This window comes from Sciurus vulgaris (assembly GCF_902686455.1).
Source record: "Sciurus vulgaris genome assembly, chromosome: 2".
Classification (NCBI taxonomy): Eukaryota; Metazoa; Chordata; class Mammalia; order Rodentia; family Sciuridae; genus Sciurus; species Sciurus vulgaris.
Genome location: NC_136462.1, coordinates 115,655,463 through 115,677,709, shown reverse-complemented (window position 1 = coordinate 115,677,709; position 22,247 = coordinate 115,655,463). Strand labels below are relative to the sequence as shown.

General features: G+C 48.9%; 1 protein-coding gene and 2 long non-coding RNA genes across 3 annotated transcripts in view; 2 read left to right on the top strand and 1 right to left on the bottom strand.

Moving 5' to 3' along the window:
• Window positions 1-1,470: 1,470 nt before the first annotated feature.
• On the bottom strand, window positions 1,471-4,911 carry LOC306655207. Its single transcript, XR_013762230.1, has 2 exons — window positions 4,771-4,911; window positions 1,471-2,332 (listed from the first exon to the last, which is right to left on the bottom strand). It is a non-coding gene; the product is annotated as an uncharacterized lncRNA (long non-coding RNA).
• The window catches only part of ANP32A (acidic nuclear phosphoprotein 32 family member A), a 32,019-nt gene continuing 14,599 nt past the window's right edge, over window positions 4,828-22,247 (top strand). The window contains 2 exon segments of the mRNA XM_079129597.1: window positions 4,828-4,987; window positions 4,990-5,018. Coding sequence (XP_078985723.1) covers window positions 4,843-4,987; window positions 4,990-5,018 — 174 coding nt within the window. The 5' untranslated portion in view covers window positions 4,828-4,842.
• LOC306655209 lies at window positions 5,705-16,691 on the top strand. The gene is made up of 2 exons (XR_013762231.1): window positions 5,705-8,406; window positions 13,349-16,691. It is a non-coding gene; the product is annotated as an uncharacterized lncRNA (long non-coding RNA).

Here is a 22,247-nt window from a genome sequence, read left to right as displayed (position 1 = left end):
CCAAGTCATTCTTTTCACTCCTTGTACACTGATGTGAGCTCTTTGCTTCTGTTTAGCAATGCTGGAAGCGGGCACATCTCTGCACTTGATTGGTTGGCTTTAAAGGGATTACACTTCTGGAAAAGCACTGTCTCACATCGTGTTGCCAGCAGTGTGGTCTCAACTGTGATTAAAAGTTTAGGTTGAAGGTGAGCATTTACCATGAAAAACTTCAGGATTCTTGTTTTGCAGGAACTATACACACCATTTTGACTTAATGTGTTTCTGATGAAGAACTCTGTTTTAAACATCATATCCAGAAATAACCGACTCAATGGCAAAGAGGTAACTTGGGGTCCCTCATGTTTTAAAAAGAAGCCAATACAATTAAAAATTTTCAACTATACAAATAGTCTTCATCAAAATGAACAATATCTGAGGATGAGATATGTCAGCTAAGCCAACAAGAAGTCATTCTATTAATACTTAGATGAAATAAAACAATGACTTTTAATTTTTACTTTGCATTTCTCTCAGCTACTCAAACTTTTGTCAATTTTCAAATTCAATATTTTACCTGAACTTACTGAGTAAAATGCTTAGTTGCAGGACTTTACAGTTTCATCAGCTTGCAATTTTTAGTTACTACAGTTTCTTTCCCAGTGTAAGCACTGTTTTATTTATATTCTGTAGCTTTTTATTTCCTCCTAAACTTTTGATGTTTGAGAACGAAACTGTATCAGTGTTATGTAACAGTATTTTAAATTTGTAACATGCATACAGGTTTATCTCTTCCTCGAACCCACGACCCTAAAAATTAAACACAATGTATCTAAAAAGAAAAAAGTACCTTGGGGGTGTGTAGGGAAAATGTAGACCTGTAAAAAGACACTAAAATAACCGTTGTATAGCGTAAGAAGGTAAAGATGTTATCTGTCCTTGTTGATAACAATCCTGGTGATTTATCAACAGCACAGGCAGCCAATTTAGCACACAGACCAAGTCCTAGGGTTGGCCCTTAAGAAGTTGTCAAACCAAAAGGAATCAGGACTTTAACGTTTCCTAAAGCGTAAGGTAATTTAAAAAACAAAGCAAAACAAGACAAAACAAAAAAGGCAAACCGAAAAACCTGGAGAAAGTACTCCAATTAGAGTCTCCTTGGCAACTCAGATCGAACCAAATGACTCAGGTGGACCATTAGAATAAACCATGCGCCGTTCTCTTTCACTAGGTCTATGAAGCCCATAAATTATATTTGGCCCAGAAACCAAGAGTTATTAGCACCTTCCTTTTCTCCTTTTTAATATTCTATACATTCAGCAAACAGTTCTTAATCCGTGGTCTTCATTCATTTATTGCCCACAAGATCCTGAGTGACTCTTGGTGATCACTCCTTTTATGCTGGCCTTATCTGACAACAAAATTAAATGCCCTCGGCGGAGAGAGGGTCGAGACCGCGCGGTAAGTCATCCAAAGGTGGAAGCATCTTGCTCTTATTTACTTATTTATTCGAGAGGCGATGGCGGCGACCAGGTTCGGACGAGGCCGGGGGAAAGGGTGCGCGGACTGTAAGCTGCAACCGTGGGGTAGGAGGTCTCCGCGGAGGTGGGGACAGCCACACTCGCCCAGCTAGACCCGCCGGACCCAGACTATGACCAGCCCCTCCCCCACTGCACCCTTGACCCCTCCCCCTCTTTCTAGGCCTTTCATCGGCCCGCCAGCGGCCCCCAGACCGCACTCCGCCCGCCTCCTTCCGCAGCTCCCGCCTACGGCGCGGGGAGGCCCCAGGTAGCCTACGGGCAGCCCTCCGACCCCTCAGCCGGGCGGGGACCCTGACCCGACCCCACCGGCCGCGCCTCCCCCTGCTATAATGCACCTGCGGCCCCGCCCCCGGCCAAACACTGAGGTGGCGGCGGGTGGGCGAGACCGGGCAGCGAGGCTCTCGAGGTGCAGTCACCTTCCCTTCCCCCGCCATTCCGCCCACCCCGCTGGCTCAGCCACCGAGCAGCCGCCGCGCTCCTCAGCCGCCCCGAAATCTAAAGGGGTCCGTCTCCGGCACCACAACCAAATGGCTGAGCCTCCCTGGCCGGCTGCGCAGCCCGCCCATTGGACCCTTCCCCCCCCGCCGCCGCCACCATTGGCTGTTGCCCGGAGACCCTCAGCAGCGATTGGCTCGAGCTGCTGTCGCTCATCCGCGAAGCCGCAGATCCCGCCTCCACGGTGATCAGGTTAGTGTGCGCCGCGGGTGCTGGGGGCTCGAGAACCAAGCGGAGCTGGTTGAGCCTTCAAAGTCCTAAAACGCGCGGCCGTGGGTTCGGGGTTTATTGATTGAATTCCGCCGGCGCGGGAGCCTCTGCAGAGAGAGAGCGCGAGAGATGGACATGGACAAACGGATTCATTTAGAGCTGCGGAACAGGACGCCCTCTGATGTGAGCATTTGCCAAAAATATCTCCGTCGGTCCATTCTCCTACTTTGTGTGTGTATGTGTGTGTGTATGTGCGCGCGCGCATTGGGGGGAGGCACTTTTTTTGAGGAGGGCGACCCGGAGGTGTAGGCTTGGGGGTCGGACTGCAAATGAATTGCAAGATTGGGGGTTGCAATGCCATCCGAGCATGTTCCGGCTGCCGCCGCCGCTGCCCTTGGTGTATGACTACCTGTGCGTGTGCTCCCGCGTGTGCGAGTGTGGGTTCGAGTGTGTGCGTGCGAGTGTGCACCCATCGGGGGCCAGGAGGCGCACGCGTTTGGGTCGGAGAGAATGGGGCGAAATAGCCCTCGGAGCTCGCTGCTCCCATGACTTCGTCTAGGGGAAAGATTAACGAGGGAGGAGGGAGGAGGAGGAGAGGGGCTGCCTCCTGGATTTAACAACAAAAAGGGGGGTGTTGTATTTTATACATGTATCCCCTTCCGCCCCCTCCCGCGCCTGCCCCCTCCCTTTCTCCCTCGCTCGCGCACACAATAAGTTTTGGGCTTCGCGAGTCCAGTTTAGTTTCTGATAAATGTGGGCCGAGGCCCCCGGGGAAAGCGCGTGGGGAGGGGGCTGCAGTGGAGTTGGGAATGGCTCGAGTTTAAAGTGCGTCTTCATTTCTTTGCAGTGATGAGGCGAGAGACGGGGGAGCCATATTTGTAACTTTGTAGTGTTCGTGAACGCGCCCTTTCTCTCCCTCCCTCCCTTTCTCTGCCTTCCTTCCTCTCCTCCTCTTTCTCCCTCACTCTTTCCACCCCACCTTTGGGCCAGATGCTGATGTTTCTTCCTTTCCCCACGAAGGGGGGGTAAATTGGAGGGAGGGGGAGGGATTTTCGAACGTGCAAAGGACAGATAATCCCCGCGCCTCCCCACCTCGAGCGATCGTTAGTGCAAGTTGCCCAAAGGCTGCGTCCCGGTCCCCCTCGCCCCAGCTCCCTCTTGAGATGCCAGCCTTGGGGCCCTAGTGCCCCTCAGCACTGGCCCCTGGCCCGTCCTTCTCCCCGGTGGGCTCCCTGGCAGCCATTCGGCGCTTGGTTAATAAATGGGCACGGGAAACTTTGTCAGGACGCGAGCTGCCCAGAGCCGGTGCCCGGGTGGATATTGGCTGGGTCCACATTTATGCGGGCATGGCAGACGCGCAGCTTCAGGATGGGAGCTTGCCCTCCCGTCGCCGTTATTGATTGGGCAGCGGCGGGAGTCCGGCCGGAGGAAACTTACACGGGTGGGAACTAGGAGGCTCGGGCGAAAGCCCTCCGCCTCCGAGGAGGAAGGTGAGGCTGGGTGACTTGAACACTCGTTTTTATTTGTCTCCCTCTCCCCCTTAAACACCAGTGTTTTCTGCGAGTTGGCGCTCGGCGGAGGAGACCCCTGGGTCTGGGGCGGAGACGCTGGCGGCCTCCTCTCGGCCCTCGGGGGGACCAGGGCGCGCGGGCAGGAAGACCCCGCTTCCGGCCTGGGTGCCCGGGGTTCCGCGGAGTTGGGAGTTCGGGCAGCACTGACTTGTCGCCCCTCAGCCTGTTAGACCCGAATCCTTGGCGAAGGCAGGCCTCGCTTCCTCTTTTCCCTAGTTCCTCCCCCAAACCTGAGCGAGACTTTTGAAAACAAGATCCTTTTTGTCCCCCCACCCCCATCATAACGCAGCTGTGGACTGTAGACGTGCGAGTGCCTTATGGCGCGCAGGGCGGGGAGGAAGGGGTGCCGCCAGGGAAGGCAGGAGTTTCCGCGAACAATTTGCCGGCGGCTCGCCTTTCTCCTGCCCGCTTCGTCCGGGCTGGGACCCCGGGCCCGAGCATTTGGGGGCTGGGTGTGGTGATGGGGGAGGGGGCCGAGCCGCGGTCTTCCCGCGTACTTTCCGGAAGCCCCCCGTGCTGAGGGGGAAGGGCGCCAAGTAGGGGGCCGGGGTCGTGGCCCGTGGGTGTGGAGCGCGGTGGCCGGACCAACCCGACCAGCGCTGCTGGCCAACTGGGAGCGACATCGAAAGCGGGTCGAACCGGCTCTTTAAACTTCCCCGAGTGTGTGCTGGGGGAGGGGAGCGCTCCGCGCCGAACTGGGAGCGATTTCTCACGCTTCGCCCCCTCGCCTCCAGTCTCCCGGCCCACACGCCTGCCCCCTGCCTCGAGGCGGGGTGGGGCGCGGGTGGCGGGGGAGGGGGCACTTTCTGCACATTTGGGGGGGGAGGGAGAGAAAGCTCGCGAAAGAGGGACAAAAGGGGTGGGGGAGGAGGAACGTTTTTTTTTTAAATAAACGTTTCTAAACGAATGGCTCCCGGAGAGCGTCCCCTGCGCCCCTCCCCGCCGCGCTCCCACCGGGGCCCCCACACACCCACCTTTGGCACCTCTCCCAACTCGGATCCGGGGGCTGGTGGCCACGCCGCGACGCCGAACTAGGACGAGCAGCCATGTTTCCCGGGTCTCTCGCGGCCGCCCCGCCCCTCCCCCATGGCGCGCGGCGCGGGGCTCGGAATGCGGGCTCGGGCTCGGGCTCCGGCTCCATGCGGCGCGGAGCGGCGGCGGGCGCGCGGGCCGGGAGGGTGCGCCGGCGGCCTCGGCTTCCCGAGCTGGCTCCGAGCTCCAGGTGTTTTATTTGTGATTAGTATTTTAAGGGCTAGGCCCGCCCGGGGCCGAGCTCGAGGACGCCGAGGCGTTATTGGGGGGCGGGGGCAGTCGCCAGGGCCCTGCGCGCCTGTGGCACGACTGCCGGGCGCCGGGCTGCCATTTTGTCACCGTGGCTGTTGTCGCTGTGGGGGGGGCGGTGGAGAGCGGAGTCTTGCGCCATTGCCCGACGGCCTCTGGCGCGGAGGCGGCTAGGGGAGCTGGCTCCAGGGACCCCCGTTGTGTTCTGCTGGCTGATGGGGGTTTCCACCCCCAGCCCCACGGCCTGAGGCGTTGCTGGAGCGTCGCAGCGCCCGGAGGGCGACGATCCTCTCCCAAGCACCCTCCCCCCCGCGCCACCACCACACACCCAGTCGGGCTCCCTGTCCCCCGCCCCTCTTCTCTGGTATTTCGTTCCTCCTGCAGGCGTCCTAGACGTAGTTAGATGTGGTCTTGAGGACGTCCTGGCGTTTGCTCCTTCGGCGGAAGTGATAGGGTGAGGGGAAAATGAAACATGAGGTTTCTTTTGGCGGGCGGGAGGGTTTGAGCGCGCGACTCTAGTGGCCCTGACTGAAGCCAAGGACAGCAGCCTCTCACTCGGGAGGGACGAGTTGTCGGGGATGTGCTGGGGAAACGCCCTCCGGGGCTGGGCTCTCCGGGAAGGTAGGTCGAGCTGCGTGTTTCAGGTGGGTGTTGCGGCACCCTACGGGATGGCAGAGCCCCCTCGCTCTTTTTCCTCCGCTCTTTTTTTGCCAGGGTAATGTAGTTAGCTATCCTACCAAACGTGACCCCAGACCGAAAGAGGAGTAAGGTTTGTTGTTGGAAAAAAGTAAACTGTCTTTCTCTGGCTTTTAAAAGCCAGGCTGTTCATTCGAGTCTTCCAATGCTGGAGTCTCTCTGAGACTTCGTAAAGCAATGTGGGTACTGCTTAAATAGCATCGTAGACCTGATGTCTGCCTAGAGCCTAACTTTCGTGGCAGTGTATCTGGCAAGGGCTGCCCTGGAAGCCAGCTTTTACTTTGACCTTTGGAGTACATCGCATGATGTTTTCCAAGCTGACTACCGCTGATTGGGTCTAAGTAGCTCGATATCAATTCCTGTTCATGCAAGGCCAATCTGAAATTCGTAGGCAGAAAATTGAATGAGATCTCCCTATAGTTGTGATCAGCTGAATTTTGTTACTGGTGCTGTTGCTGATGGTAGTTTTGATTCTGGAGGATCCATGATGAAGCTGAACTCTGGAACCACAGAGACCTGGGTTTGAATTCCCCTGACACTGAGGTTGGAGACTGCCCCTTGTGACCTGGAGCAGGTCGCCTTAACCCATCTCTCTGAAGCTTGCCGTCTTGTAAAATGGGAACAGCAATCCTGTTTAATCAGTAAGTGGCAAAACTGGTTTGATCTGGCCCTCTGTAGGTGCTCAGTATATGATAGTTATTCTCAGAAAGATATTGGGGTGCGGTGAGGCATAACTTGGGCTTCTTAGTTTAGAATAAGAACAACAATAATAGCTAATGTTTACATAGCCCCCATGCTGGGTCTGACACATTGCTAAGTGGATTACACATAGCAATTAATTTATCCCCACAACCGGCACTGTGAGGTAGATACTTTGTTATCCTCATATTATGCTTAAGGAAATTGAAGCAGAGTCGTTATCACATGAGTACCTGACCACTAAATGACAGAATCAGGATTCAAAGTCAGACAGCTAGTTAGTACTGTACTCAGGCTCAAAACTCTACAGCCTCCCTTGAAGCACTTTTTTTACTTTATTTATTTTTGGTAAGGCACTATGGGGAAGAGCTTTTTTTCCCTCCACTTTTGGAATGGTGCCACCTGAAGAGTGAGTTTCTTGTTACTGAAAGTATTGAAATGAAGACCACTTTGTCTCTTGGTTAAGATACTGGATATGAGGATGTTATTCAACCTTAGGCTCTGTGCATTGACGTTTTTAGGGAAGCCGTACAGTTTAGTTTGGCGTATCATGTCTGCTTAGGCTCAAATGAATCTGGCCTTTTAGGTGTCAGGGGACACATTTTAGGTACAAGATAAGCAGGAGCCCCTCTTCTGCATTGGCTTATATGGGATCTTGCATGTAATGCATGAACAGAATTGGTAAGTCCTGAGTATCTGGGACAATATACTAATAACACCTCATGGATCATCTCACTTAATCCTCCCAACAACCCCTCAAGGGTAGGCCAAGCAGTGCAGCATCATCCCTACTGTCAGGATGAATCATTTAGGTTTGGAGAGGTTGAACTGTGGCAGGCATCCGTGCTTGGTTCTCTGCTCTAAAACCAGAGGTTAGGTGAACAGTAGACACTTTGAGAGATGTAGTCCATTGGGATCCAAACATGGCCTATTACCAGAATCATCTGGAGAGCATGTAAAATGCACATTTTCCAAACTCCACCCTTCGATGTAGGTTTACCACGGGGTCACCAAACCACAGCTGAGCCTGCCTGGTTTTGTAATGCCATGAGTGAGCTAAGAATAATTTGTACATGTAAACATTGTAATCAGTTTTATGATAAGGAGCACTGACTTTGAGTCCTAGTTAAGCAAAATGTTATCCAGCTCCCCCTCAACTGTACCTGTCTCATTAGCAGAACTATATTAAAATTTTTTTTTGTATTCAGTTTATTTTGAATTTCATCAATAAAGGAATTGTGGAAATTGTTTTCACTCTTGTTATAAAAGTTCCTGTGTATAGTATTCTCAGTTTTGCTTCCTCAGTAAGTTTGCTATCCAGCCCTTTGTAGAAATCTGGTTTAGTGGTGGAGGGGATGACCCCAGGGACCTGTGTTTTATTTCTTTAAGCATATGGAAAGCCATACATTTGGGTGATCATTCCAAGACCTTTTTGTATGTGTCCTTTAGCTAGTACAGTATAAACTTAGTATAAACGCACCTCAATCCAAGGACCTCCATAAGAAGAGAAGTCCTGATTTACTGTGGAGCACCACTCTAATCAAGATTCCCAGAGATAGAGGGAGGGAACTTTGCAAAGATTCGAGATTTGAGGCCCCCCTGGCTGGCATCAGGCTCAGGACACAGATCGCTAAAAACCTCAAGTCATCTTGGGATCTCTAGCTTGGGCTTATTGCTTTTCTAGCATGCATGTTTCCCTGGGGAGTGAATCACTGCAAGGTGGCTTTGGGTTTCTGAGCCCTTATTTTTCCCACCAGCCTCTTGTGCTTGAGCTACTGAGAAGAAATGGATAGAAGATTGGCCAGGCTGAGGGAAGGAAGAGATAAATTCAAGGGGACAAATCCTTGTTCCCATAAGGGCATCCTGTACTTTAAGGATGGCAAAACAGATCTGGTTCCCTCTTTTTGCTGCTGCTGCACCACCAGCCCCTCAAGGTAATTTCCTCTAGTCTTGGGGCTGTTGATTTTTTTTTTTTTTTTTTTCCTGGAAATTGCATAGAACACTCATATCTGCTTACTACTCTGTCCTCTCCATTTTCATGTAGTCACTTCAGAAAAGAATTAAGAGCTTATTGCTCAGAGGAGGTGGGGCTCTGGTTGAATGAACTTGGTACAACTCTGGTCTGACTTGGTTTAAAAAGAGGCTCATCATTTTGGTGTGCAGGAGGGGCGCTCTATTAGACATTTGCTGCTACATCTTCTCCATTGCAGCCTGCTCACCCCTGCACGAGTGAGTGTTCTAGTCTTTGGGACCTCCCACCTGTACCCAGTACACAGCACCCAGCACCCAGCACCACTGCCTCCCTTTCACAGGCAGGTAGAGACATGGACCTGAGTCAGAATCTCATGTTACATTGGAATGTAATTATGCGGCAAATGCTAAATGCCCAACAATGATGTTTTCATTAAAGAGATGGAGTCTGGCAGGGATGGAGATTTGTGAAGGCATCTGTTATTCAGAACTTCTCATTTAATAAAATTGGTTGAAACTAGATGAGCAAAGCACCCATGGCCCTGAGCCACCTTCCAAGACATGATAGCAGCCTCCTTGTTCTGATAATTGTTAATTCAAAGTCTTAAGTAAGGTAAAATGTCTTTTTTTTCCCGTGTACTCCAAGCCATGCCCTATGCCATGCCCTGCAATTCATGTGTTTTTTCCCTCAAATTGATTTTGTTTTAGTTTCATGACTGCTCCCTGCTTTCCTCCTATCATTTCTTTTACCAAAACTTGCTCCAGGCAGCAGATCTAAAAGATCAACTTACTCTACTATTACTCTGATGTGGATTAAAGTCCAGGCTGTGTTTCCCAGAGGTATTTACTTTTGGAGATTCCGGTTTGGTGAGGAAATTACCAGAGAACTATTAAAGACTTGAGTGCTGTTTTCAGCTTTGCTATTAACTGAGTTGGGCAAGTAGTTCACCCTCTTGTTTGCATCTAAAACAGGGGTGATGAATTAGATCAGTGGCATCCAAACTTTTGATCCTAATGGTAACATATGTTTAGCACTGTCACCCAACATGCATATATAGCATTAAAAAAAGTGTGCTGATTTGGATGCATCAATTGATTTAATTCTGTTACTGTTGAGACAGTAAAAGATGGATATTAAGGTGCCTTCATACCCGGATATTTTGTGATTTGGTTTGGGGAAGAGAGTGCTTTTTTATGCCTTGTGAAACCTCTGCACTGGGGTCACTGTGATTTCCCCTACTTTAAACCAGCCCATCTCTTGGTCCCCTCTTTCCCACCCCAAACTTCGTCACAGAATAAGGAATCATTCTATTTTCCTGTCCCAGAGAGATGCCTTCCAAAATTCCTGGTTGTGCCAGTGGCCCTCAGCCAACCATATACCCCACCCTCTCCTGTATGCTCATCTCTTCTTGTCTCCCATCCTTCAGTGTTCCCCACACTGTGGCGGTTTCTTGAGGAGCCCCACACTTTGTAGCACCAAGAGAATTTTAGAGATGATGCTGTCTAGGTGTGCATCCTGTCTCCCCCACTTCCACCTGGGGTACTTGGGCAAGTCCCTTCACCTCGTAGCACCTTCCCTTTTTTGTCCCTGTAAGATGAGAGTGTCATAATACCTACCAACAGTCTGGTACACAGTAAGCACTCAGGAAATGCTGGCTGTTATTGTTACAATCTGTTCTGTTAGAAACTTTAGTTGGCATTCACTTAAAATTTTTTACATTATCAACAGGCACATTATATTAAAAGGTAACATTTGTTCCCATGGTAAAAGAGGTTATAAGCCATAGATTCAAATTTGCAGGAGGTTACATTTCCCTGGGAGTAGTTTGATAGTCAGTGTGCTGCTGTTCCTAGATCTGGGGATAGCTGTATCATCCGGACAACCTGGAGCAGCCCCAGTACTGTATCCAGGATAGTCGCCACTTGAGACTCTGTCCTCTCCTGTGCAGCTCCTTTCTCCCTGCTGCAGCAGCTATTTCAGATGTCCACTCAGAATTCCTGCTGGCCCTGCACCCTTTCCCTTCCAGCCTGGGATGTTCTTCTCATGGAAAATTGAAACCTGCTTTCCTAATAAATACCTCAACCAAACCTGCCCAAATCCCTTCCCAGCTCAGAGCTGATGGGTACGTGGGTGGCTTTTCCCTACTTTAGTCTGGGCAAAAGTTGGAGGCAGCAGGACCTGGTGGGCTAGGAGAGCTGGGACAGAGGGGCCTGGTGAAGCTCAGGAGGGGAGAGACCTGCCAGCCCTGCTGTGTGAGACATCAACAAAGTTGTGCTAGGACTTGGAGCCAGCAGTGCTCAGGTCTGAATTTCTGGATTCTGCTACCTCCTGAGACATCATGAGAATGGGGCACTGTGTGTGTGTGTGTGTAGGGAGAGTTTGTGTAGGAGGCATGGCAGGAGGGTGGAGGCAAGGACCCCTGATAGTAAATTTAGAGGGCTCTGGAGGAGGGACTCATCTCCACCTTATGTAACCAGCTTTCACCTTAGTACTGATGATTGGCCTTCCTGACAGGCAAAGCAGTAAGATTGTGAGGGGAAGAGTGGGGGAGAGTGAGGGGAACCACTTCCACTGACCTGTTCGTCAGCCAGAGCCTGTGCACAGCCTGGGCACCAGCATCCAGAACGAGGTAGGGAGTTAAATAGATTAAGTATTTGTGTAGCAAATTTAATTGTGTTCAGTTTAAGTGAGAGAAGGGCATGAGAAGAATGAATTGCATGGGCTTGATATTGTCTGGTTCCCATGTAGGAGCTGGAGTGATAGACAGGAGGAAGGAAGGTGTGTTGTTAGTAAAGCAGATTTCAACCCCAGCTCTGTATCAGAGCCACCAGGGAAGCATTTGAAGAGATTCCCAGGCTCTACCCCAACTACCGAATCCGTTCCCAGGTGGTACCCCAGTGTGTGTATTTTTAGAAAGCTCTAAAGAGGACTCTAAAGCACAGTTGGAAACCTCCACATGGAGGGAGGGTGCAGAACTTCACAGCAGGTAGGAAGAACTATACTAAATGGATGTAAAAGAAGAAGAAATGGAGCATGGACATAGAGAAAAGTACAGGGTTTAACCTGCTAGGATGCAGAGTTCCACTCCTTGGCCTGTCCCCATAGCATACAGAACACAGTCTCAGTCTCTCTCTCTCTCTCTCTCTCTCTCTCTCTCTCTCTCTCTCTCTCTCTCTCTCTCTCTCTCTCTCACACACACACACACACACACACACACACACACACATTGTACTCACTGTACTTATAATTTCTTATGTACCCATATTTCATAAAGCTGCTGCTAGAAGTGGGATCAAGACTGGATTTGACCCATCCTCAGTCTCCAAGGGACTGAGAGGCAGTGGACCTTTTGTGGAGTAGGGAAGCCATGAGTGTCCCAGGACTGCTGAATTTGAGACTATTGTCAGATCACCTCTGAGCCTTGGTTGCTGCCTCTATAAAATTGTAAACAGCATTAATTGCCTTTTCTCCAGGAGTTGTTGTCAGGAATGAAAGAAATATGGTCTCTACCAGATTAGGCAGACCCTGAAGATAGATCCCAGGCTGCAGGCTTGAAAGAGCTGTTGGATAGGGAGCCAGCTGCTCTGCAGAAGTCTGTGCTGGATGGCTGGGATTGTGTGGTGGGAATGGCCTTTTGCCTGCCCAGAAGGAGGCCTCACTGGAGCTGCTTTTAGAGTGGGAAGCCCCAGGCAAAGGACAGAGCCCCCAGCTGTTTGTTGAAGTGGGGCTGGAGGAACTTTAGTCAAGCTGCAGGCGTCCTCTGCCCTAGGGCTTCCCTTGGGGCGGGAGCTTTGTGTGACTTGCCTTTGCTGTGCACTCTTCCTGTGGCATCAGCCCTTCTGCCTCTCAACTCCTGGCTTTGCTGCCAAACTCCAGGTCCGCCATTTCCAGTCTTTCAAAGGGCTCTGCGAGGTTCTCTCCTCCATGAAGCCCTGTTGGACTGAACCCACCAGGAGAGAGGAAGCCAGCCACATCTATCAGGTGATGTCCAGGTCATGCCACAGCAACCTCCTCAGCTAATTCCAATAAAATCTCACTTGGGTGTGTTCGTGGTTCCTTTTTCTTGACCTGGTTGAAGTCTTTTTGTACTCTAGCCAGAGGGCACATTGAGGGTATAGGGAGCCCAGGGTGACACACAGCTGGGGATATAGGAATGCTCTGGTGACCACAGATTTGTTTCTTTGCTTACCTGTGGGAAGGGTCTGTTTGTTCTGGATCAGGGGCCTGATCTATGTGAACGGGAAGGAACTGACCATCATGGCCTTCCAGGCGTTCCTTTCACTTTTGCTTGTCTCCCCTTCGCTGTGGAGTTTGAGTGTATTCTAGAAGAGTGGGCTGTGTGTACTCTGACGCTCCCTAGCTGTCTCTAAGTAGGCCTGATGAAGCCTGTCTGCAGAGGTTGGCCTGCAGCCATAATGAGCAGTTCTGCTCCTCTGAGCCCCCATCTAGTTTGTGGCTCTGCAGACATGTGTTTATGTGTCTTGGTTGGGAACAGACAGGTCTGTGAGTCTGGGGAGTTTCTCCTAGAGGAAAGCCCTCAGGGTCTGCTGTTGTGGGTAGGGCTAGCAGGAGCTGAAATGGAATGTTGGTTGTCTTAAAGCTGCAGGGATACTTAGTTCAGAGCAAGTGTTTGGCCTCTGTGGTCACTCAGGAACCCTCTGTCAGTTCCAGTGGCTAGTGTGATCATTGTCAAGGCAGTCACATGTGGAAATGAGAATGTGCCTCTAAGTTTGACCATGTAGCCACAGACTCCATCAAAGTGTGGTATGTGTTCCCATCATACCAGAAAGCAGACTTGAATTGGGTTAGTGTCATGTTAGCACCAGGAGGCTCGTTACGGCCCTGGATGCCCTGATGGGGAGCAGGGAGTGACTGATAGTAACTAGGATGGTTTCTTCAAATAGAAAATACTGCAGAGAACTGCATAGCTGGACCAGAGTTATCTAGATGGTAAATTGAGGTAAGAATTAAAATCCTGCCTTTCTGGCTGACCCCCGGCTTTAGCTATCTCTGCATTCATTGTTTACAAACATATTGATTGAATGCCTACTGTAGGCATTCTGTTCTAAGCATTCTGGATATAGTAGTGAACTAGACAAACAAATCACCTGTACAACCCACATGGGGCCTCCATTCTTTGGGGGAGACATCCAATTAAGTCACCAAACAAGGGCATGGCTGATGGTGTGGTAAGTACTGTGAATATAAATAAAGCTGGGTTACAGGGTACAGCTATCAGAAAGGCTTCTCTGAGGAGTTGAGATTTGAGCAGTGTAAGTAACCTAAGCTGGGCTTGCACTGCCATAAGCCAGAACCTTAAAATACCTATCTAGAGGTACCATCTTCCTGGTGAGGAAGCTGAGATCAAGCAAGATTAAGAGGTGAATTCATGAGCACGTTAGTAGGAAAGATGAAGTAATGCAAAACAGGGAGAAGTTGAACAGCTAGCCAGAACTCTGCTCATCAACCTTAGGCACTGACCCTCTGCTTTGTCATCCCAAAATGTCTTTTATTATCCTCTTGGGACTCTTGCTTTAAACAATTTGGACTTCTAAATTGCATTATTAACAATAGTAGATTTATTTTCTCATTTATGGCTGGGTGTGTTGGAGCTGGTAAACATTTTAAACACATGGGTATCTACCAACCAGCTTTCAGGGCAAGAACTGACCTAGAGTGGGTTTTATTCCTGCCTGGGAAGAGATGCTGCCCTATTTTGGTAACCACCAGCTCTGATATCAGAATGGGATTCCCCTTGGCCTTTCTGAAATAGCAGTGATTCTTGGAGGATCCCCATTTCTTTTTTGATTCACTTGGGCCTTTCCTGCCCTCTTGCCCTGGTTTGAAGGTCCAGGTACTTTGGGTGGGCTGGTGAGACTTTAGCAATGCCTCCGATCCTAGTTTGTGAGACAGAACTGAGCCCCGGGCTTATTTTAGGCAGAGAGAAGCCCACAGTTAGTCAGAGGTCATACAAATGGCTGTTGACCCACCTCTCCTGAGGACCTGGATAAGCCAGGTTTGGCTGATAGGTTCTCATCTGGGAGCAGACTGCCTTTGAGACTGTGAAAGGGACTCTGGTTGAAGTTAATTAGCCTGGGAGGGAACTGCTTCCCACTGTATGGGGCCTGCATAATTTGATTCCTGTTGTTTTCTTTTGAACTTCTAGAAGGAAGGCATTAGATTTTCTAATGTGTTTTGTTTGTTTTTGACTGTTCTGTACCTATGTGCACAGCACCATATTCTTATTTAATTTATATAGAAATGCTGCAAGATGTTCCCATCTAACAGACGAGAGACCCGAGGCTCAGAAAGAGGTTGAGTAACTAACCCAGGGTCATGAGGAGCTGTGTTAAGTACAAAGCCAGGTCACCAGCCTCAGAGATATGCATGGATTCTAGAACTTTAGCTAAACACCAGTCTTCTCCCAATTACTTGGGTGATAATATGGAAATACTCTAGACTTCCATTTCTTTCTCTTCTACATCTGTATCTGCTACGTTTATTTTCCTAGGAAAGTGAAGCAGATTGTGCCAAAATTTCTAGTTTTAAAAAATGTTTTATTGTGGAATAGAACACATAAAAGTAAACAATAAGGTTTAATGATTTTTTTTTTCCCCCTATTTGGGTTTTCTACACACCCCCTACCCCCCATTTAAGTGGTTATTTTACACTTTCAGAGATATCCCAGTAAAATCAACTTTCATATGCCTGCCCAGATCTTTCTGTGTGAGGGTCTTAAAAAAATGCCCGAGTTTCCCCTCATGGCTCTGACTAACTTCAGATACTAGGGCTTCTGCCTACAGATGGAAAACATACCCTAGGGACCTTAGAGATACTGAACTGGGTCTGTGAAGTGGGAGAAGGGTCAATCACTTTCCAATAAAAGCAGGCTGAGACATAATTAGGGGCTTAGGTGCTGCCTCAAAAAAGAAGTAGCTGTGTATTCCAGCCTTGTGTAAGGAAAGAGTATACGATAGAATGAATGGGCATGGTGACGCTGTGCGATTTACTCAGACCTCCTCCTTGCCCTTTCCACGAGGAAGACCTCTCTGAGACCTGAAAGGATTTGGAACCCTTTATTGAGCACCTAAAATGAGTTTTGCCTAGTACCTACTTGCTAGTACTTGGCAATCATTACTTTTTTGATCCATTAGAAAACCTGAGGTATAGGTACCCCATTTTGAGACAGGGAGTCAGGCCCATAGAAGTCAAATAGCTTTCAAGGCACATCAGACTGCCTTTGTGTGTTATAAAGGCCCCTTTGCCTGCCTCTCCCAGATGGACACACTGGGGGCAGAAGGCAAGGACACCTTCATCATTGTATCCTCAGCACCTGGAGTCATACCTGGTATTTAGTAAGTTCTAAGTAGCATTCACTGAATGAAGGGAGGTTAAGTACCTTTTCACATAGGAGGGCAGTGGTGAGCCCATTAGGACTCCAAGGACTGCACCCTATAATCAGAAGTGGGATCTGATTTCAGTACTTCTTTCACCAATAGGGCCAATGCAAAATGACATGCTCTGGTTTATCAACATTGCAGAATTATGTATTATGACAGAAGAATGGGACAACCCAAATACCCATCAATAAGGAACTGGATAAGAACGATGGCACATCCACACAATGGGACAGCACCAGCAGTTGCACATATAAGGAACATGGGAGGTTTCCTGTGTTCTATTACATGAACTTCATGAAAAAAAGAAAGACAAGGCAAAGATCAGTATGCTAGGTCAGTTTGTGGTAAAAGGGAGAAAAATAAGATTCTGTATTGTTTGTATATGTTATATATGAACAAACTGGCTCAGTAAGTGGAGCAGTTAACTGGACCAACAAAGAGGAGATGGCACAAAGGATTAACCGTGTACATCATCATCATCTGCTGCTGCTGCTGCTTCCTCCTCCTCCTCCTCTTCCTCTTTCTCTTCCTCCTCCTCCTCCTTCCTTTCTCCTCTTCCTCACCCACTCCCCACTTCAGTATTAGAGATTGGGTCCAGGGCACTCTGCCACCTGAGCTACCTCTCCAGCAGTTTTTAATTTGAGATAGTCTTGCTAAATTATCTAGGCTGGCGTGGAACTTATGATTTTCCTGCCTCAGCTTCCCAAATCACTGGGCCCAGCCATTAACTATATATCTTTTTATACGTTCTGATTTTAAAACCTCAGTCAAAAAATTGGGAAACAGCAAACCCAAAAGTGACTTTGAAATAGCTATTCTTATTTTCTGGACTTTGGACTAGATCAAACATCTTAATCTGGAATGGAATGTTGTGTGCCCTGGTGTATTTCCCTGGCTCTTATGGGCTTTCCCAGGATACTCTGACCATGTTGTAGGCAGTTCTGTGGTCCCTTCTACTGATGGCCTGGTCTGGCCCTCTCAGGATGTTTGAGAAAGGCTAATGTGGCACAAAGCAAGGGTCTGACCCAGAGGTGTCAGACCTTGTCCCCATTCCCATTTCTGGGGGTTTATCCCCTGAACACATTGCCTTGATATGACTCAGTTGGTTCTTCTCCGAAAGTGAAGGATGCAGTGAAGAGAGACTGTTCAAGTCTGCAAAAACTGTTCTGGCTGCTATGTATTAGGAAGGAAAAATGACAGAACATTGTCCCAGGTTATTTTTAATACTTTTCATCAGCAAACATTCATTGAAAGCTGAGTGTAAGGCAACGTGGGGGGATCAGAGTTGTATAATACCTGGTCTCTGCTCTCTGGGTTTCAAAGTTCTGGGTAAGAAATACACTCATAAAATTTATTACAGTAACCTCTAAGACAGCAAGCTTACCAAGTGGTTTCATACTGATTTGGTCCCATGGAGATGTGGGATTGGTGTGGGTTCTTCTTCCCATTTTATGGATGAAGAAACAGTCTCAGTGAAGTCTTGGCCAAAGCCACCGGTTTCCTAAGTGGTAAAGCCTGGAACCAAACCTTATTTTCTGATTACTTCACAGGTTCCTGCTCATAATTAAAACATTCTTCCATAGGATTTTCCCAAGTGTGTAGCCTAAGCCTGTTTCCACTTGGAAGCATGGGACGGGAACAGTCCTGAATAAAGTTCTTTTATTTTTTTCCTTTAGGGCGGGGCCAAGGAAATCTCGGACTTATGACCAGAACTTGGGTTATCTCCTTTGTAATGGTCCACACAATTCTGTCTTCCATTGCCTGTGGACCCCCTGTCCTACCACCAGTTGCATGTGGAATGTGCCTAAGAGTACGATGCAGACAGCACCCTTTTCCATTCCTCAGTCTCCTGCAACTGTCTCCTTTCCTTCCATCCTCAAGTTCTGTTATAGCTACCTGGCTTCCTAGCTCTTCCCAAATAGGGTTAAGTGTGCTCCCTGCTCAGGGTCTGTGCCCTGGCTCTTCCTTCTGTCTGAAAGCCCCCTCCCCAGATGTTCACTTGGGTTCAACCCTGCAAAAACCTTACTTCAAATAAGCCTTTCCTGGTCACCCTTTCCCTCTTACCCCTTGTCACATTTGCTTTTCTCCCATTTTCTTTCTTCATATCACTAACATTATAATATTAATATTGTTTACATTTACTTATTTATTGTCTGGCTCTCCCACCACAGTATAAACCTATGAGAGCAGAAGCCTGGATTATTTTGTATCGCTAAGGCCTAGCTCATTGCCTGGCATATAATGGCTACTCCATACAGCTTGTTGAATGAGTAAATTGAGCCTGTGTGCTAAGCAGATAATGCTGCTTTAAGAGGAGAGAATCAAATCCTAGCATTTTAAGAGGTAAAAAGACCCAGGACCCAACTCTTTGCAGAGCTTCATTATACAATATCATTCCACGTGATAATTGTTCAGCACTGTTTATGCATAATGCTTGGCAGACAGTCATTTAGCAGCCTCTAGTTCACATGCTTACAGGACCAGGAAGTTCACCAGTGTTCAGAACAGCCCATTCTTCATGGGACGGCCACTGTGATCAAAAGACCCTCTTAGGTTTTACATTCAGCAGAAACACACCTCTTTATAAATCCTGCCCACTGATTAGTGGAACTGCTGGAGTAATGCAGAAAACTAAAATGTACCTCTGTTCACACATGATACTCTTTCAAATAGTTGGGGAGAGAGAACTATCATGGTCTCCCTGCCCTGACTAGTTCCTTCAATTGTTCTTCAATCGAAAAATGCCTTTCCACCCTGGTTGCCTTCTTCAAGTTTGTTTTTCAGATTTCAGAACTTAAAGTCTGGGCTTGTCAGTGCAGTGTTTGGGGACCCTGAACAAGGAGCTTGTCCTTCCCACTTGTTTCTGTCACACAGTCTGGGATGACCTTGCTGGCTGCCGTGGCAGGGCCTCCTCAGGAACTGCTGATGAAGACCATGTAGGGCCCTTCCTCCAGTCATCTAGCCCCTCCCGGACTCTTGAAAGTCAAGAGTCATAAAAATCGTAGGGGCTTTTTTTTCCTTCCGTTTTGTTTTTTAGCACTTTGAGATTGAAGCAGCAATAGACCTGGGAACAATCAACTCAACCTGTATTCTGTTAAAAAGAGTGAATAAATGTACTTCTATCACCAAAACCCAGGGGAAGAGATGGAACTCTAGAAGTTAAGCAAAACCTACAAAGCCTGTAACTTTCTCCTTTTCTTCCTTTTTTTTTTCTGCCTGTCTTAGTGTCAGTCTCGTCCTCTCCCCCACCTCTACGTTGCTTCCGTGCTCTCCCTCAATCTATTATTTAACTTATCCCCTTCCAGTTAATAGAAATATGGAACTAATATTTCCTTCTAGCATTTGTTGCGCTTCCATCACCAATATTTTACCATAAGTGTTTACAGACTTAGGCAAATTGTGCATTTTACATTTGTCGGAGGAGCAAAGAACTAAGATTATATTGCTTCTTATTTGTAACCCGGGGCTAATTTGATTTGTGGTCTTGAAGGAAAGAACTTTCAACCCCAGTCTTAGGTTCTGCAGGATTTTTTCCCATTAGTGACTAGACACCAGGACCTCAGTGCCGAGGCATTTGCTCTGCTTCTGTCATTGCTGAGGATACTGTCATTTGGGATAGAGGTGGCTGGGAAGGAGGCCAAGGTCGAGGAGATTTTGATTCTGAGGTCATTTGGCCTTCCCTGCCTCATTTTTACTCCTAGCCCCCTGGGGGCCGTGAGGCAGGAGGGCTGCACTTGGGCCTAGGGTCCTTCACTGGCAACCTTGGAATTCACTTCCTGTGTTTCCTTAGAGGAGTCCATCATGGAAAGGCTGTGGCTTTGGGGTCACATCCCCAGCCCACCCCACCCTTTTTTTTTTTTTTTTTTTTTTTTTTTTTTGATACAGAGTCTCACTAAATTGCTGAGGCTGTCTTTGAATTTGCAATCCTCCTGCCTTAGACTCCCAGGCTGCTGGGATTATAGAAGTGCACCAATGCACCTAGTTTGAAGCACTTTTGAAAAGTCAGGTGGGATTAGGCATGGTGTCACACCCCTGAAATCCCAGCAACTCCAGAGGCTGAGACAGGAGAATTGCAAATTCAGGGCCAGCCTCTATATTTTAATGAGATCCTGTCTCAAAGTAAAAAATGAAAAGGACTGAGAATGTGACTCAGTGGTAAAAGCGCCTCAGGGTTCAGTTCCCAGTATGGTATGGAAGGAGATGGGAGCCAACTGGAGGAGGTAGGGGTGTGTAGCTCAGTGAGAGTGTTGCATGGCATGTATGAGGCCCTGGGTTCTACCCCCAGCACTGACCAAAAAAAAAAAAAAAAAAAAAAAGGCTAAATAGAAATGGGGCAGATGCCCACAGCAAGGCTGTGAGAAGTGTCTTGGCCTCTGAGTCTGAATGGCTTGGTATCTTTAGATGGGTCACACTATGAGCTGAGATGGACAAAAACTGAATTGCCAACTGAGTAGCAAAACTGGGGAAATGAGTTAACTTCTGTTTTGCAATCAAGCTCTAAACAAGGCAGAGACCCTATGCTGGTCCCCCAAGGTCTGTATTGGGATTTCCTCAGCAGATAGCTTCTACAGTTCACAAGCGGGCCCAGCCCAGTTGGGCTTAAATGTCCTCACCTGATTTCAGGAGCTAGTGTCAACCTTATCAGTCAGCTGGGGCAGCTGATTTACTTGAGTCGTTTTAGTGGGATGCTTCGCCTCAGAAAGTGGAAAAAGGGTCGACTTTCTGGAAGCTAGTTGTTTCTGCAGGGCCACTGCTCATCTGCACTTTGACCCTTCCTCTAGTCTGACTGAACTGTTCCGTGGGACCACTCAGTAAGCATTTATGGACAGCCAACCCCTCTGGGCAGGGGACCCGCGGGGACTCGAACCTGAAAGCTAAGCAAGGCTGTGTTTGAAGAGACCAAAGGAAGAAAGAATGGCCATGCAGCAGCTATCAGGGCAGTTGGCAGGCAGCAGCAAGTTGCCTGGGAGGGTGGAAAGGGTGCATTCCTGTTTGTGCTAACAGAGGGGTGAGAAGAGACTAAACTACCTTGGGAAAGGGGTGCAGGGTTTTCGTGAGGCAGCACTGATGGGTGGGGACATGGGAATCCTACTTTTTTTTTTTTTTTTTTTTTTTCCCACTCATTACCCAGGATGTCAGCCCTATGTCCCAGAATTCTTTTCTGGCATCCCTCAACCAAGAATCCTGGGTTCCTTGGCCCTTGAAATCACCCATCTCCTTTGGGGAATAGTGATTGAGTTTGATGTGAAGTGAACAACACTCATAGATTCAAAGTATTTGGACCCACAGAATTTTGAAACTAGAAGGGGCCTCATCTCTCTGCTCAAGCTCCATTGTCCATGGGCTAGAGAACAGGCAGAAGCCCAGAGAGTGTAGTGACTTCCCACAGGGCACACAGCAAATTAGTGGCACAGAGAGGAGACCAGAGGCAGGTCATCAGACTGCCTTGAGAAGCATCCTTTGCAATGTACCTGCGTGCTGCTTGTCCCCCTTTCCTTCTCTGCCTGCTTGCCTATTTACTCTCTCTCACACACACACATCCCGCCTGCTCAGACTAGTTTGGATTCTTGCCTCATCTGGTATTCTGGTACCACCCCACCCTAAAATAGGAAGGGAGGACCATTTAGGAGTGGTCTGTCTGTTCCAGAACCCTCATCGCATATCCCACCCCCAGCAAAGTCAGACCCAAGGCTCCTCCTCTTCAAAGCCCCAAATTGCCCTCGGGGGCCTTTTCCTGTTACTCTAGGAAGGTTTTCCGGTACACGCTCTTAAATTAGGCAGGAAAATGGAGGAGCTGAGCAGTTAGGGAAGGCTTCCCACAGGAGGTGGTACCCATCAGGTCAGTGAAGTAGCATCATCTAGATTCGCTGGAAGGTAGGAATGAGGTAAAGGGGAGGAAAGCAACAAAAGTGCCACATTGGGGACAGGGGCCCAGCTCCGCAAGGGTGCATTAACTAGACAGGCCCATTTAGCAAGCCCAAAGCCAGGCACCAGGATCAAAGTACTGCCCCAGCCTATCTGTAACTGGAGGGAGCTTCCGCAGTGGAACCAGCTCCCTGTGCTCGGGCGAAGCAGAAGCCAAGTCCGCCCCACGCCCTGGGGAGGAGAGAGGAGCCGGTTCCAGGCGGCGGCGCGGCGCGAGCGAGTCACAGGGTTTATGTTAATGCGGGCCCTCCCCCGCCGCGGCTCAGCCTATGAGCCGGCCTGGCCGACAGCTTAATTACCGCTGCGGCGCCCTGGGCTCGCGTTCCTGGGCTCCCGAAAATAATAAGGATGGCGTCACCACTTTCTGCGCCATGTGCGCCTCGCTGCCTTCCTAGCTCTATTGTAGGAACAACAACAAAAAGATCAGGGACACAGAGGCTTTTTTATTGGAGAGATTTTTGTTTGTTTTTAAAGTAGT